The sequence below is a fragment of the Trichosurus vulpecula genome, chromosome 1 (genome assembly GCF_011100635.1).
Source record: "Trichosurus vulpecula isolate mTriVul1 chromosome 1, mTriVul1.pri, whole genome shotgun sequence".
Lineage (NCBI taxonomy): Eukaryota > Metazoa > Chordata > Mammalia > Diprotodontia > Phalangeridae > Trichosurus > Trichosurus vulpecula.
The window spans coordinates 229,641,075-229,659,090 of record NC_050573.1 but is presented as its reverse complement, the minus strand read 5'-3'; the positions used below and the strand labels follow the sequence as shown (position 1 = coordinate 229,659,090).

General features: G+C 38.8%; 1 protein-coding gene across 1 annotated transcript in view; it reads left to right on the top strand.

The window, feature by feature from the left end:
• The window catches only part of ANKRD12 (ankyrin repeat domain 12), a 207,261-nt gene that overhangs the window by 66,937 nt on the left and 122,308 nt on the right, over positions 1-18,016 (top strand). The window contains exon 3 of the mRNA XM_036735930.1: positions 9,170-9,307. Coding sequence (XP_036591825.1) covers positions 9,221-9,307 — 87 coding nt within the window. The 5' untranslated portion in view covers positions 9,170-9,220. The remainder of the gene's footprint in view (positions 1-9,169; positions 9,308-18,016) is intronic.

Genomic DNA, 18,016 nt, shown 5'->3' with positions numbered 1-18,016 from the left:
ACATAAGATGATATGATATTATATAAAGATGTAAATAATTTGCCCTTTTTGATTAATAAGGTTTGTGGGGGGGTTTTCCCCCCTTTTACTTTTTTATGTCTCTCTTGAGTTTTGTATTTGAAGATCAAATTTTCCATTGAATTCTGGCCTTTTCATCAGGAAAGTCTGGAATTCCCTTATGTCATTGAATGTCATCTCCTTGCCTGAAAAATTATGCTCAGTTTTGCTGGGTAGTTGATCCTTGGTTGTTGTCCCTTTGCCCTTTGGAATATCACATTCCAATTTCTCCTGTCATTTAATGTAGAAGCTGAAAGATCCTGCATGATCCTGATTATGGTTCCACGATATTTGAATTGTTTCTTTTTGGCTGCTTGCAGTATTTTCTCTTTCACTTTGTAGTTATGAAATTTGGCTATAATATTTCTTGGAATTTTCAATTTGGTATCTCAGGGGGTGATCGGTGGATTCTTTCAATGACTATTTTACCCTGTCGTTCTAGGATCTCTGAGCAGTTGTCTTTGATAATTTCTTCTAGGACACTGTCAAGGCTCTTTTTTTCCTCATGGATTTCCAGTAGACCAATAATTCTTAAATTGTCTCTCCTGGGTCTATTTTCCAGGTCAGTTGTTTTTCCAGTCAGATATTTCACATTTTCTTCTATTTTTTTCATTCTTTACATTTTGTTTTACTACTTCTTGATGCCTCATAGAATCATTAGCTTCCACTTGCTCAATTCTAATTTCTAATGAATTGCTGTCTTCATTTTGCTTTTGAGTCTCCTTTTCCAGTTGGTTGATTTTACCTTTCAGGGTGTCATTTTCTGTATTTAGATTCTGAATCTCTGTAGCCATTTCACCAATCTTATTTCTTAAAGACTTGATTTCATCAGTGGGTTTTTTTTTCATTTTTTCTGTTTTTTCTTTTACCTCCCTAATTTGTTTTATAAAATCCTCCTTTAGCTCTTCCAGTAATTCTTTTTAGGTTTGAGACCAGTTCACATTCCCTGTTGAGGTATCAGATGTGGGTATAGTGTCAATGCTATCCTCTTCCGAATTCGTATTTTGATCATCCCTGTTTCCATAAAAGGAGTCAGCGGTCCTTGGTTTTTTTGTGTTCATCTTCATGTTGGTTAGCTTTTTCCTGGCTTTACAGTGGATTTCTGCTTTTGGGGCTCAGGGATCTCTGTCCTAAGTTTCTTGTTCTGGGGATTGTGAGTCCAGTTACTGGCTTTGTGTATTATGGCCTTCAGTTTCCTGAGGTGTGGGGCAGGGGTCTGGCTGCCTGAAGTCTCCTTTTCCCCTGGAGCTGCTCTCCAGCACTGTTGCTCTTCAGCAATGGTTTCAGCTGTTCGTTGTCTGTGCTGGTGTCTGCCACTTCCTCTGGCTGTACAAAGGAACATCTGGGCTCCTGGTGTTGATCCCTGCTGGCTCTGCCCCTCTGGGACTCAGAAACTCCTACTGCTTGGCCACTGAAGCCCCACTTCTGTCTCCTCTATCCCAGTGTTTTTCCCAAGGAATTCTCTGGGTCAGAGAGGGAGGGATTAGAGCCCTTTACCTGGCCATTTGTGTCCTGGAAGTTCAAGAAGGCATGTTTTAAGCCTTTGGGCTGCAAGCCTGAGGAGTAGATGTCTCACGGCCGGAGGCGTTGCGCTTCTGCCTCTCGTGGCTTCAACGGACTCCCGTCTTGTGTCAGGAGGCCTGGGGATCTCCACCGGTTTAGGGCACCCAGCTTGCAGCTGCTTCTGCTTTGGTGCTGTCTCCTACAGCTCCGGGCGCCGAGTACTCTCCCAGCCTACAGATCCGTCCCATCAACCTTTCGGACTCTCCTGGCTTGGAAATTTGCCCCACTCAGACTGCTAGGGGCTTCTAACTCTCTCAAATCTACTCAGAATGACTTTTTTAGAGGTGTCTTACAGAAATTGTGAGAGAACTCCGGTAGGATGCTGTTTTCATGGGCCATCCTGGCTCCGCCCCCCCCACCTGAATCTTAATGGTTCAGTAAAACTTCATTTCATTCATATACCATGATTTGTTCAACTGATTGGCACCTATTTTGTTTTCAGTCCTTTCCAGCAACTAGCTCTACTGTAAATATTCTTGTATATATAAATCCTTTCTGCCTCTGACTTCTTTAGGGTATGTGCCCAATAGTAGTATCATGAGGTCAAAGGCTATGAAGAGTGTAGTGACATTTTGGTATAATGTTTTTTAGAATGGTTGAACCAATTCACAACTACTCCATTAGTACACTAATGTGCTTGTCTTCCCATAATTCCTCCAAGAATTTGTTTTCTTCTTTTGTCATCTTTGCCAGTTTGATGAGTGAGGTGGAAGTCCAGAGTTCTTTTATTTCCATTTCTTTCAATATTAAGTAATATAGTATACTTTTTCATAGCGTTGTTGATTGCTTACTTTTCTTCCTTAGAGAACTAGAATTGCCTGTTCATGTCCTTTGACTACTTAACTGTTGAGAAATGATTCTCATACATATTTGTATCATTGCTTTATATATCTTAAATTTCTCTTTATCAGCAGAATCTATTGTGAATTTTTTCCAAATTATCTCCCTTTTGATTCTAACTGCATTTGTTTTCCTTATTCAGAAGCTTTAATTTGGGGGCAGCTAGGTGGCGCAGTGAGTAGAGCACTGGCCCTGGAGTCAGGAGGACCTGAGTTCAAATGCGACCTTAGGCACTTAGCTATGTGACCTTGGGCAAGTCACTTAACCCCAATTGCCTTCCCTTCTCCCCTACAAAAAACAAACAAACAAACAAACAGAGGCATTAATTTCATGTAATCAGAATTGTTCCATTTTGTCTTTTATCATTATCTTTATCCCTTGATTAGGTAAAAATTCTCCTCTTTTTGCCCTGGTTGTGAATGATAACACTTTACTTTGTCCTCTGTTAGGTCATATGTCTATGTATTTGGGTTTTACTGTGATATACAGTATAAGATACTGTATTTTTTTTTACTTGTATCTTATCTGATTATATAAGTTGCTGGGTCTTGCTCTTTCTTCTCTTATATGAATTTCATTTGGTTTTCACTTTCCCTCTTCTATCTCTGTCATCTTACATATTTCTCTAAAGATCTTAATATCTCCATTGCATATAAACATATGCATACATGTATGTATCCAACTAACTTTCTCCTGATTTCATGTAAGAATGTAGCTCATAAAATGTTTGCTGCTCTACCCATGCCTCACTGTTTATATATTACAATTCTGCTATACCTCTATTGTAAGTTCCTTCTTCCTCGTTTCTTCCCTGTATTTCTTCATTTATGTATTTCTCTATTCCTCCTTTTTCTTTACTCTATTGAAGAACATAATTAAACTTCATTGAGTCCCTCAGTTTATCTTAGCTCCCTTTTTTTTTTAAATTTAATTTATTTATTTAACATATTTAGTTTTCAACATTGGTTTTCACAAGAGTTTGAATTACAAATTTTCTCCCCATTTCTACCCCCCCCCCACTCCAAGATGGCATATATTCTGGTTGCCCTGTTCCCCGGTCAGCCCTCCCTTCTGTCACCCCACTCCCCTCCCATCCCCTTTTCCCTTCCCCTCTTGTAGGGAAAGCTAAATTTCTACTCCCCATTGCCTGTGTATCTTATTTTCTAGTTGCATGCAAAAAACTTTTTTTTTGTTTTTGAACGTCTGTTTTTAAAAACTTTGAGTTCCAAATTCTCCCCCCTCCTCCCTTCCCACCCACCCTCCCCAAGAAGTCAAGCAATTCAACATAGGCCACATGTGTATCATTATGTATAACCCATCCACAATACTCATGTTGTGAAAGACTAACTATATTTTGCTCCTTCCCAACCCATCCCTCTTTATTGAATTTTCTCCCTTGACCCTGTCCCCTTTCCAAAGTGTTTGTTTTTGTTTATCTCTACCCCCATCTGCCCTCCCCTCCATCATCCCCCCCTTTTTTTATCTTCTTCCCTCTTCTTTCCTGTGGGGTAAGATACCCAATTGGGTATGTATGGTATTCTCTCCTCAGGCCCAATCTGATGAGAGCAAGATTCACTCATTCCCCCCTCACCTGCCCTCTCCCCTGCTCCCACAGAACTGCTTCCTCTTGCCACCTTTATGCGAGATAATCCACCCCATTCTCTTTCTCCCTATCTCCCTCTCCCAATATGTTCCTCTCTCATCCCTTAATTTGATTTCTTTTTCTTTTAGATATCTTCCCTTCATCTTCAACTCACCCTGTGTCCTGCTTGCTCTCTCTCTCTTTCTCTCTCTCTCTCTCTCTATACACACATATATATATATATATATATACACACACACACACACACACACACACACATAGATATATACATACAAACACATTCACACACACATACATATATATATACACACACATAAACATATATACATATATGCATATTCCCTTCAGCTACCCTAATACTGAGGTCTCATGAATCATACACATCATCCTTCCATGTAGGAATGTAAACAAAACAGTTCAACTTTAGTAAGTTCCTTGCAATTTCTTTTTCTTGTTCTTTTTCTTGATTACCTTTTCATGCTTCTCTTGATTCTTGTGTTTGAAAGTCAAATTTTCTATTCATTTCTGGTCTTTTCACTGAGAAAGCTTGAAAGTCCTCTATTTTATTAAAAATCCATATTTTGCCTTGGAGCATGATACTCAGTTTTGCTGGGTAGGTGATTCTTGGTTTGAATCCTAGCTCCATTGACCTCCGGAATATCGTATTCCAAGCCCTTCGATCTCTTAATGTAGAAGTTGCCAGATCTTGGATTATTCTGATTGGGTTTCCACAATACTCCAATTGTTTCTTTCTGGCTGCTTGCAGTATTTTCTCCTTGATCTGGGAGCTCTGGAATTTGGCGACAATATTCCTAGGAGTTTTCTTTTTGGAATCTTTTTCAGGAGGTGATTGGTGGATTCTTTCAATTTCTATTTTGCCCTGTGGCTCTAGAATATCAGGGCAGTTCTCCTTGATAATTTCTTGAAAGATGGTATCTAGGCTCTTTTTTTGATCATGGCTTTCAGGTAGTCCAATAATTTTTAAATTATCTCTCCTGGATCTATTTTCCAGGTCAGTGGTTTTTCCAAGGAGATATTTCACATTGCTTTCCATTTTTTCATTCCTTTGGTTCTGTTTTATAACGTCTTGATTTCTCATCAAGTCACTAGCCTCCACTTGCTCCAATCTAATTTTTAAAGTAGTATTTTCTTCAGTGGTCTTTTGGACCTCCTTTTGCATTTGGCTAATTCTGTCTTTGAAGGCATTCTTCTCCTCATTGGCTTTTTGGAGCTCTTTTGACATTTGAGTTAGTCTATTTTTTAAGGTGTTGTTTTCTTCAGTGTATTTTTCAGTATTTTTTTGGGTCTCCTTTAGCAAGTCATTGACTTGTTTTTCATGGTTTTCTCGCATCCTTCTCATTTCTCTTCCCAATTTTTCCTCTACTTCTCTAACTTGCTTTTCCAAATCCTTTTTGAGCTCTTCCATAGCCTGGGACCAGTTCATGTTTTTCTTGGAGGCTTTTGGTGTAGGCTCTTTGACTTTGTTGACTTCTTTAGGCTGCATGTTTTGGTCTTCTTTGTCACCAAAGAAAGAATGCAAAGTCTGAGACTGAATCTGGGTGTGTTTTCGCTGCCTGGCCATATTCCCAACCAACTAACTTGACCCTTGAGTTTTTCAGCAGGGTATGACTGCTTGTAGACTAAAGAGTTCTATGTTCCACGTTTGGGGGGGATGTGCCAGCTCTGCCACACCAGCATTGCTCCTTCCCCAAGAACCCCCAGCCCGGACTGGGCTTAGATCCTCAGCAGGCTGTGCACTCCTGCTCTGATCTGCCACTTAGTTCCTCCCACCAGGTGGGCCTGGTGCTGGAAGCAACAACAGCTGTAGCTGCCCCACCTCTGCTGCCCCCGGGGCTGGTAGCTGAACTGCGAACTCCTTCCACTCCTGCAGCTTTTCCCACTAACCTTCTCCGCTGTCTTTGGTGTCTGTGGGTTGAGAAGTCTGGTAACTGCCGCAGCTCACTGATTCAGGGCGCTAGGGCACTTTCCGCCCAGCTTCTGGTCTGGTTGGTCCCCACAGCTCACGCTGGGCTCGGCTGGGCTTGGCTCCCCACGGCTCCTCTCTGCTCCCAGCTCTGTGTGGAATAGACCTTACTCAGAGACCATCAAGGCTGTCCTGGGCTGGAGCCCTGCTTCCCTCTGCTGTTTTGTGGGTTCAGCCGTTCTAGAATTGGTTCAGAGCCATTTTCTATAGGTTTTTGGAGGAATTCGGCACGGAGGTCATGCCAGTCCCTGCTTTCCAGTCGCCATCTTGGCTCCGCCCCCCCTTAGCTCCCTTTCTTGTTCTTAATAGTGAACTTTTCAAGGGACAGAGTTCCCCTTTCTCCTTCTTGGAATGTAAATACTTAATTATCATTTAATCCTTTCACAATTCTTAAAAGTGGATTCCTTTCTAGGTTTTTCTAATCTGCTTTGTTTGAGTGTTAAAGACTCTACATAACTATGGTTTCCTCAAAATGAGCACTTAAATGACTTCTCTTCTCCCCCCTCCCCCAATGGTCCACTTTCCTACCTGTAAGTTATATTCATTTTTGTAGAATAAGTTATTCTTGTTTGCCTTTTGCTTGTCATTTTGCAAGATTGTCTTTGTTTTATGAAATTGCTGCCAAATCTTGTGTGATCATGTATGTGATTCCTTGATATTTGCTGTCTTTATTCTTATATGCTTGCAGTATTTTTTCTGTGATCTGGCCGCTCAGGTTTTGATAGTCCTAGGAGTTTTTATTCAGGATATCTTTCAGAAAGCCATCAGTGGATTCTTTCTATTTTTACGCGGCCCTTTAGCTCCAATAGTTTTCTTGAAATGTGGAATCCAAGGTTTCTGTATCATCATTGTTTTCAGGGAGCCCAGTGATTCTTCAATTGTCTTTCCTTTTCCTTTTTTGCAAATTGGCTGTATTTTATAACAGTGCTTTGTGCTTCATTTCAGTTTTTAGGGTATCACATATTCAGGTAAGGAGCCTACTTTTTGCTCCAAACTGTTGATTCCAATTCCATGTGTTCAGATTTAATTTTTATCAGATTTTTCAGTTCTTCTATCAATTCTTCCATCAATTCTTCCAGTCCTTGTGGTTAATCTATTCTTTTTGAGGTTTTCCCTGAACTATAAGCTCTTTTAACTTATTAATAGCATGCAAACCACCAGTGAAATAACCACATGTTCATCATCTGTGTCATGCCCCCTGGTTGTGGGTATGAACCCCAAGGCTCTGTTTTGTACCCTCTTTTATTCTCTGTACTCTCTCCGATTTAGTAATTTCATCATCTTTTAGGAGTTCAATTACCATTTTTATACAGATAGCATACATATGTATAACACACGTGTGTGTTTATCCAGTCCTAGTTTATCTCCTGAGCCTTGTTTACGTATCTCCAACTACTTAGTAGCTTTTGAACCAGGTATCCTGTGGACTTCTTAAACTTAACATGTTCCAACACTGAAATCATTATTTTCCACCAACCCGCCCCAACCATCCCTCTTTCAGACTTCCATATTTCTGTCAAGAGCACCACCCTTTTGCCAGGCACCCAGGTTTTTACCTTGGTGTTACTGACTTCTAGCTCTTCCTCACTGCATTTATTCAATCAGGAATGGGCAATTCTTTTCACTTCTACTATTTCAATATCTATTATGCCCAACCAGGGAATATTCAGCATGGAGAAGAAAAGACGTAAGGGAAATGTGATAGTTACCTCAAGTATTTGAATAACCTTCACTTGGTAGAGAGATTAGGCTTGTTCTTCTTGGCTGTTGAGAACATTAAATAGAAGTCAAAGAGGCAAGTTTAGTCTTGATATAAGGAAAAAATTCCTAGTAATAAGAGGTATCTATGTGAAATGAGCTTCTTTGAGGGAGGTAGTGGGATCCGCATCATTGGATATCTTCAGCAGAGACTGAATGATCATTTATTGGGTGTGTTGTAGAAGGAATTTTTTCCAGGTATAAACTAGACTAGTCATTTCTGTCTTTTCCAACTCCAAAATTCTGTAATATGATGAGGGCAGAATCCAGCTGAATGAAAAACATTTATTAAAAACTTATTACATGCAAAGCAGTGTGCTAAGCTCTGGGGATACAAATGTAAAATAAAAATGAGACAGCCCCTGCCCTCCAGGAGCTTCTAGGGAGAGACAGAACCTAAGGGAATTGTTTCCAGGAAGGGTGTTCTAGCTTGGAAAGTCACAGGAATGTTGAGTAGAACCATGGAGGAGCCAATTAGCAAATTCTTCCCAGAAGCAATGGTAGTAGTATTGATTTAGTATTCTCCAAGCAAAAGATTGACAGTAGAGGGAAGAGCAACATGGTCTTGAGTCTGGTGCAAGTTATATAAAGTTTGCCGTTTGAGGTTGCAGTAGATAATTCACCAATAAAGCCAGCATGGCCCCAAGAAGTCCCAAGGGAACAGCAGCAAGGTGGATGGCAAAGATGGCTAGAGTAAGCAAGCCTTCAGAACACCCAAATGAATCACATTCTATGGTGCCTACAGAAATTGTGGTCTCAGACCCACTGTGGCTTACTTTTGAGATTTTAGTGGAGACACAGTCAGTGAGCATTCGTTAAGTGCCTGTATGTTAAGAGTTGTGCTGAGTGCTGGAATACAAAGTAAAAAACGAAATTGTACCCATCCTCAGGAGGATTATACTGTCTATCTGGTGGAGACAACCTGCATATGTAGAAATAGACTAAATAGATCCAAGGTAATTTTGGAGGAATGCCATTAGTATTTACTAATCAGAATTATCAGGAACATCAGGAAATGCTAACATGTAGAAGACTGTGCTTGAGCTAATCTTGAAGGAAACTTGGGATTCTGAGAAGCAGAAGTAAGGAAGAATACATTTCAGACAGAGGGGACAGCCAGTACAAAGCATGGAGGAATTTAGTGAGAAGTAAGATAGTTAAAAGACCGTATTTGTCGATGTTGAATGCCTACTTTGGGAATGTTGTAGACAAGATCCATGGTTTTGGGGGGTAGATGTGGGACTGGGTATGACCTCTTATGATTCTATGTAGGAACAAAATATTTAAACATATAAAATAACTTTATGAGTGGGTTTCATTTGGATATCAATCCCAGTAGCCCTAATTTATCCCATCCTTTACAGACACATGATGAGAAGACTGATACAGGACTCAGCTAGCTGAACAGCTATAAAATGCCCAAATCTGGGTCCACAAAACCAGTTCAGAGTGAAAATTCTGACAGTGACGGCAACATGGTAGAAAAACCATCTGGAAGAAAGGTAAAAATTATTCTGCTTAAAATGGATTAATTATTTGGGAACAGAGAAGAACCATATGGCCATTTTGATATTTTTGAAGTATAACCAATTATAAAATCAAAAGTAGTAGATTTAGAGATAGTAATTAAGATATGGGAATAAGAATGGTAAAGTTATAGCCAGCTTTAATTATGTTATCGGAATATAGGGATTACATAAATTAAATCCATAAATAATTTAAAATTTCAGTAGATGGAAAATATATGGATAAATAGAATTCATAGATAAGTCAAAATTTCACTTTTCTCCCTGAAAACTACCAGAGCTACTATTGCAAAATTGTCTGATGTTAATTTTACCTCTTTTCTCTTTCTTTTCTCATACTCTGGGGATTTATCCCTACTTTTAAAGGACCTGCATCAAGTAGTAGGCAACAAGTGTGATCCCATTTTCTCAGAAATAATAATAACTAACATTTACGTGGAACTTTAAAGTTTGCAGAATACTTTTCAAATATTTCATTTTGTCTTCATAATAGTAGGTGCCCTGTCCCTCTTCTATTCCCCTTCTATTTTCCAGAAGCAAGTTTTATTTTGAGGTTTTTGTTTGTACTAAAGTCTGTATTTGAGAGTCCTGAAGTAAAACTATCCTGATCACCTGGAGTTTTATTGTTCGTGGAATTACTTGAGTCAGATATGCTAAGACTGTACTTGACTTGCTTTAGACTTTTGCTCTCAGGGCTACCCAATACCAAAATTTCCCCTTTAATACTAAGTAGCTGAGTAGTACAATGCAAAGTAATTGACCTTTTGGGATCCAGCCTCCCATTGTAAATGGAGCCAGTACTTTTTCTACATATATTTACGGTACACCACAGTGTAGTATGTGGGTGACAAAGTGTGCTTTTGACAGGTATTGGAGAGGAAGAACTATTGGGGTCTGGAATAGTCACAGAAAACTTAGAATCAGAGAATTATAAGATTTATCTCTAGAAAGGGACCTTAGAAATTATCTAGTCTAACCTACTCATTTTACAGATGAGGAAACAGCCCCAGGGAAGTTAAATGATAGGTGTAGTGTCACTCAGGTCATAACACAGCTGGGATTTTACCCTAAAACTTCTGACTGTGAATTCAGTTCTCTTTCTACCGCACCATGCTTTATAGGGGTGATGAGATGTAAGTTGAACCTTCAAAGATGGTTAGGATTTTGATGCATAGAAAGGAGGTTGTCCTTGGTTAGTTTAGAGAGCATCCAGATAAAGTAGTATGATGTGATGGAGAGACCTCTGGACTCAGGAGACCTGGGTTAAATTCCTACATCTGACATTTACTAGCTATGAGACCCTGGACAAATCAGTTGACCATTGTAAAATAGGTAAAACCAGTACGTAACTACATGTTTCACAGGGATGTTGTGATGAAAGTTTTATTAATGTGAAGCACAGTGATAAGAAAACATATTGTTTCCTAAGACAAGGTCACTGGAATTTGGGGGTTTGAGGCAGGTGGTAGATAGGGAATTAGACTTAGGGATCAACAGAGACTAAGTAAAAGGATTATAAACAGCATGAAGAGACCATTTGAAAACATACAGCATGAATTTACAATATGACAGATTAACCTAGTTCCTTGATTATGTCTAGCAGCATTTTATGGTCTAAGAATAGGAATAAAGAAAATAAATGAGAGTAATCCGGAGTTGGGTGTTGGTATGATCAAAGGTCAGGGGTTGAAGAAGTCTTTGGTTTTAGGATAGCATTGTCTGGGGAAAAAAAAGAGCTAAATATATTTCCCCAGTTATCAGGGTAGGGGAATTAGTAGGGTTTTTTTTAAAATACATAATCTGTAGGCCTTGATGAGGCAAAACATAAGTTTATATGTGTAGGGAAATGAGAAAGGTTTTAAAAATAAGGTGATTGTGATTGGAAAGAGGGAGCACACAGTCCTTTGATTTTGCAGGTTGACCTATGCTTTGTTGAGCACTAAGTTCAGGTTTTGACCATACTGGTAGAATGGGGACCATGGAGAGTGACAGACTATAAAATCACTATGTCATGTGGCTATCAGCAGAAATAAAATTACTAAAGGAATGATGTGGAAAGGAGAATGAACTATGTGCTTAAAAATATCTAAGAAAGTAAAAGTGAGTCCTGGAAGACAGATCTAGAGCAATTAAGATTTCTGAAGGGTGGTATAAACAGATGGACACTGTTGGTAATCCTCTCTTCAATCAGCAATTAATGCATTTCAAAAGTTTAGTCCAGAAAGCACTTGTTGAGTTTATATTTGAAAGACATATAGTGGTAGAAATACAAAGATAAAAATTATACACACCTACCTTCTTCCAGGGCTTTTAATATTATTTTGGAAAAGATAAGAAAACAAATAACTAACAAAGAGAAGAGTAAAAAGTGCAAAAAAAAAAAAAGGTTCTGGCAGAGTACCACAAGAAATTTGAGGACAAAGAGATCGATTTTACCTGGGCAAGGGAAGAAGGAAGTCAGGAAAGGTTTCTTGGAGGAGATGAGATCTGAGTTGGATCTTGAATGAAGCAATGAACTTTGAGACATAGGGAAATCCATTCCTGACATGAGTAATTGCTTGAGCAAAGCAAGAAGACACAAGAGGACCCACATAAATCCTCAGCATTCCTGTATGTTACTAACAAAGCTCCACAGTAAGAGATAGAAAGAAAAATTCCATTTAAAGTTACCATAGATACCATAAAATATTTGGGAGTCTACCTGCCAAGACAAACCCAGGACCTATAGGAACACAATTACAAAACACTTTTCATACAAATAAAATCAGATCTAAATAAGTGGAAAAACATCAGTTGCTCGTGGTTAGGCTGAGCTAATATAATAAAAATGACAATTTTACCTAAATTAATTTGCTTATTCAGTGCCATACCAATCAAACTACCAAAAAATTATTTTACTGAGCTGGATAAAATAATAACAAAATTCATCTGGAAGAACAGAAGGGCCAGAATATCAAGGGAGTTAATGAGAAGAAATGCTAGGGAAGGGGGCCTAGCCATACCAGATATTAAACTGTATTATAAAGCAGCAATCATCAAAACTGCTTGGTACTGGCTAAGAAATAGGGTGGTGGATCAGTGGAATAATAGGTTAGATACACAAGATGCAGTAGTCAATGATTATAACAATCTACTCTTTGATAAACTGAAAGAGTCCAGCTTCTGGGTTAAGAATTGACCATTTCACCAAAACTTCTGGGAAAACTGGAAAATAGTATGGCAGAAACTGGGCATAGACCAATATCTTAAACCATATACCAAAATAAAGTCAAAATGGGTTCATGATTTAGATATAAAGGCTGATACTATAAGCAGTTTGGGAAAGCAAGGAATAATTTACCTGTCAGATTTATGGAGAAGGGAAAAGTTTATGACCAAACAAGAGATAGAGAGCATTACAAAATGCAAAATATAGTATTTTGATTACGTTAAATAGAAAAGTATTTGTACAAACAAAGCCAATGCAACAAAGATTAGGAGGGAAGCAGAAAATGGGGAGAAAATCTTTACAACCAGTGTCTCTGATAAAAGCCTTGTCTCTAAAATAATACAGGGAACTGAGTCAAATTTATAGAAATATAAGTCATTCCCCAATTGGGAAATGGTCAAAGGATATGAACAGGCAGTTTTCAGAGGAAGAAAGTAGTCGTATAAAAAAATGCTCTAAATCACAATTGATTAGAGAAATGCAAATCAAAACAACTCTTCGGTACCACATCTCTCCTGTCAGATTGGCTAAAATGACAAAACAGGAAAATGATAAATGCTGGAGAAGATGTGGGAAAATAGGAACACTGTTACATTGTTGGTGGAGTTGTGAACTGATCCAGGCATTCTGGAGAGTAATTTGGAACTAGGCCCAAACGGCTATAAAAATGTGCGTGCCCTTTGACCTAGCAATACCACTTCTAGGGCTGTATCCAAAAGAGATCACACAAGTGGGAAAGGGACCCACCCATATGTACAAAAATATATATAGCAGCTCTTTTTGTGATGGCAAAGAATTGGAAATCAAGGGGATGCCCATCAATTGGGGAATGGCCAAACAAATTGTGGTATATGAATGTAATGGAATACTATTGTGCTATAAGAAATGAGGAGCAGACGGGCTTCATTATAACCTGGAAAGACTTGTCTTACGTGATCTGATGCTGAGTGAGGGGAGCAGAACCAGGAGAACATTATACACAGTTACAGACACATGATATCTGTAAGGACTAACTTTGATATAGACTTGGCTCTTCTTAGCAATACAAGGTTTAAAGACAGCTCCAAAAAACTCATGATGGAAACAGCTATGCACATCCAGAGAAAAAATTGGTTATAATTCTTCTTTACAACTTGACTGTTGCATAAATAAGTTTAATGAGAAGGTATATGTAGAACCTATATTGAATTACATACTGTCTTGGGGGAAGAAGGGAGGAGAGGAATGAGGAGGAGAAAATTTGGAACTCAAAAACTTGTGGAACTGACTATTGTAAACTAAATATAAAAAAATAAATTTAAAAAAAGAAGACGACACGAGAGGATAGGATGACAACTGGGGATGGTAAAATACTCCAGAACTTTAACTGTTGGAGTTAGTAGTTTATGTTTAGTGATTATTAAACAAAGAAGCCACTCATGAGTTTTTGAGTAGAGGATTTATATGATCACAGCAGTGTATGAAGGAGATAACTTAGGTAACTTTGCTGAATGGCCTGGAGAAGTGACAAACTAGAAGACCAATTAGGTTATTATAGCTTAGGTAAGGGTTAATGTCATTTGCAAGAATTGAAAGATTAAAAGAAGGGTCAGGCATAGAGGGAAAAATTAGTCAAGTTTGAAATGTGTTGAATTTCAGATGCCCACTGGACATCCAAGGTGAAGCTATATTAAATACTTAGTAAATGCGCAGTACCGTGCTAGGTAGGCACTGAAGTAGTTAGAATAATAAAAAAGAGGCATGGTCTCTACATTCAAGGACCTTATAAACATAGTTTGACTTCCATGACAAAACACTGTATCTTCTTGATTTTATATTAGTACTCTTTCTCAGTCCTTACTGCAGGCTCTTCTTTCTTTCCCCTTCATGGTTAATATTCTCCCAAATTTTTTCTTCCCACCTCTTCCTAGGCAACCGTTTTGAATCACGTCTCTTTAGAGTTGAATCAAAAAATGTTAGAGCTGTTAGGATCCTTAAAGGTAGTCTTACCTAACACTTTCATTTTACTAGTCCCTAACTGCTATAGTTACCACTATAGTTTATAGTTACCACTCCATCCCTCCCCCTACCTCCAGTCCCATGTTTTTTGCTACCTAGATATTCACCATTTTCAAAGCTGATCTCATTTTCTTCTCTCCCCAAATTTGGTCTGCCTCCTAACTTTGGTTAATAGCCCTACTGAAAATCTTGAAGTCATATTGACTTGCCACCTGCCTACCCACCATGTCCATTTAATTGTTGAGTCTTAAAGATTCTACTTCCATAATCTCTTGTATCCATTCCCTTCTCTTCATTCAACTCAGCAAATATTTATAAAGTACTTACTGTGTGGTAGGTGAAATACAAAATTTAAATAAGACATAACCCCTGCCTTCTTCAGCATTATAGTCTAGTAGGAGTAAGCATGACATATCTACTTTATGTGTTGTAATTATTTGCATATGAGATATAAACCTAGTATTATGCGACTTCTGAGAGAAGTATCCTACTGATTGGTAGATCAGTAGGAGGTAGCATGCACTCCAAAAGATGAGTAAGAATACATTAGATGGAGGGAGGGGCTTTCTAGCCATAGAAACAGCATGAACAAAAGGCACAGAAGCAGGAAAAATGAAGGAGGAGTAACATTGTATATTCCATGCTGCCTGCTACCCCCTGAATTCAGGGTCTAAGGATTACCTCTCAAATAGACTTTTGCAGTATTGCCTTCTAAGCATTGTCATCCTACTTAGAGTCCTTTTCTCTTCCAAATTAGTCCTGCACACTGCTCTTGTTGGATCATTCTTCTACAACACAGCTACAAGGGCATGAATAAAGAGAGGAACTTCAGCAGAAATGGAGGAAAATCCATTCCTAACTTGGGTGATTGCTTGAGCAAAGGCAAGAAGACAAGAGAAGGCAGGATAACAAGAAAGGATGAGCAGCTACCCTAATCAGGAATTTTTAATAGCTTTCTATATTGCCTGCCAAATTAAGTATCAACTCCTGGCATCAAAAGCCTTCTACAACAGTCATATATTGTCTTTACAATCTTACCTCCCATCTTCCCCTTAAATGTACTAAATTCTGCTACTAATTTAGACTTAAAATTTAAAAAAAAAAAGGACATATCCTTGTTTTCCACCTCTATTCAATGAAAAACCACAGGGTGTTTTCTCCACCACAAATGCTGCTTCTGCCAGTTCTGCCTGTTGAAATTTTAATTTTCTTTCAATATTTATATATAGTACTACCTCCCTTCATGAAACCTTTTCTGATCCCATCCTTAGCCACCAAGCTGAGAGTAATATTACTTTTGTCCTAAAGCTAAGGAAAATATGGAGGATGTAAGGAAATTTGCCAATATGAAATGACTCCACAGAGTAGAGTGGTGGTAGGTGTGAGATATGGACTGAGGGGATTACCTAGGTGGGACTGAGCTAGATTAAAACCAGCATTGTAGTGAAGGTGATATATAGGTAATAATGATGAAAGAAGAATAGGTAAAGGTAAAATAGGAGCATGAGGTAGAGGAAAAGGAGCACTGATTAAGTAAAATTAAGTGTCTTGAGAAAGAAGGTGTCAAGGAATAGTGTTAGGCAGGAAAACATTCAGATAAAAATCTTCAGTGATTCCATATTTTCTCTGGACTAAAATATCATCTGTCTACCTCTACCTTTCCAATCTTATTTTTTCTTTTACGCGCTTGCAAGGGACCTTACAGGTTGTCTCTTCCAACCCTTTCATGTTATAGACGAAAAAGTTGACATCCAGAGATGTCAAATGACTTATCAAGGTCATAGAAATTAATAGTCAACAACATCTGCATCCAAACCCATGTCCCTAACTCCAAATGCAGTGTTCTTTCACCTGTACACTGCTTATTTATGCACTCCCCATCCCAGTTAATTTGTTCTGATAATTATCCCTCAAATATGACATTGAAATTGAACATTCTCTGTTTTTGTGTAGGGAACTTCGCCACTTCTGAAATGGACTCTTTCCTCCCCTCTGCTTTGTATAATGCCTATCAAAGTATAATACAATCAGGTGCTACTTTCTGCTTAAAGCCCTTCTTCGTCTTTCAGTTGCTAGCACTCCTCTTTCTTGAAATTACTTTTTATTAATTTTATTGTCATCCAAGACTCAAACAGATTTAAGGTTTAAAATTCAATAAGCATTTTGTAGAGCCTAAAGTACATTTAAAACAAACTTTACTAAAGTAGTAAATAAAAGACTCAATTTAAAAGGTTCTGGAGTTAAAAACAACAGTACTTAGCTCTTCCTGGAGAATCAACGCCACAAGCAGCCAGGAAAGCAGTCCCTTGAATGTAGCAATTGGGGCAAAATAAAGTTTCTGACATCAGTTTTTCTTGAGGGAATTAAGGAAGCAAAATAGTCTCCCTGCCCCCTCAGAGAGCATGACCCACTTAGATAAAACAAGCATCACACCTACCATAATCCCATCCCTTGGGGTTGCTAAGTCCCTAAAACGTTCTAGGTGATCTTCCATTAATAAAATAATCTTAAAACAGCCCTGGCAGCGGTGCTTAATGCAAATAATGAAAATAACAGAAAAGACACATTTTAGAACAGTGGGAAAATGATGTCAAGAACAATTCAAGTCTTCTTAGGATAAAACAATCATGTTAGCCAGGAGCAACAACAGGAACATTTCCAGGAACATCCATTTCACTGAATGAATGACCATACCTTGATTGTTATCACCAAAATAGCTAAGAAGTCATAGGCTTCTTGCATGTAACATGTCTCAGGGCTTTTAGTCTGTCCCAAGACAGAAAGATCAGTTGAACTAGTGAGCATTTATTAGGTACTCGGGGTGTTTCAGGCACTATGCTAATTTGGGATTACAAATGCAAGCAAACAACACAGTTCCTACCCTCAAGGGGTACATGCTACTTAGGAGATGATAACACATAGTGGGAAACTGGGCAGGCAGGGAAAGGGTACCCTTGCAAGGTCAAGGGTGCTAGAAAGACGTTAGAGAAGTCCAGAAAATGAGTTAAGCCAGGAGTGAAGTTACTTCCTCTTCGTTACAACCATGCTTGCTACCTTCCTTGTTCACTACCTCTGGCTTTATGGGCTATAGGCCCACAGAGGTTCCTTATGGGCCAGAGGCTCACCAATCCTGAGAGGATGCCTCAGGGTAGAAGTATCTCTAGGGTGGGAAGGCTGCTGGCATCATTGACAATCAAATTGCCAAATGTTGTCTCAATTCCTGCCTGTCAGCCAACCACCCAAAAAAGTGGCAACCTTAGCCCCAATAAACTTGGTAGCCGTGTCAGTGTCTCTGGAATGTCACTGGTTAGGAACTTCTGATGGTCCAGCTAAACAAAGAATTTTTAGAGGTGGGCTATTCAGCCCTACTCAGTATGGATACAATCACAGGCTTGACAAGATCCTTAGTACAACAATGGATCAGGACTAGAGAAATAGAATCCTAGGGTTCTGCATTCAGATCTGTTTGCTTCTAGTCT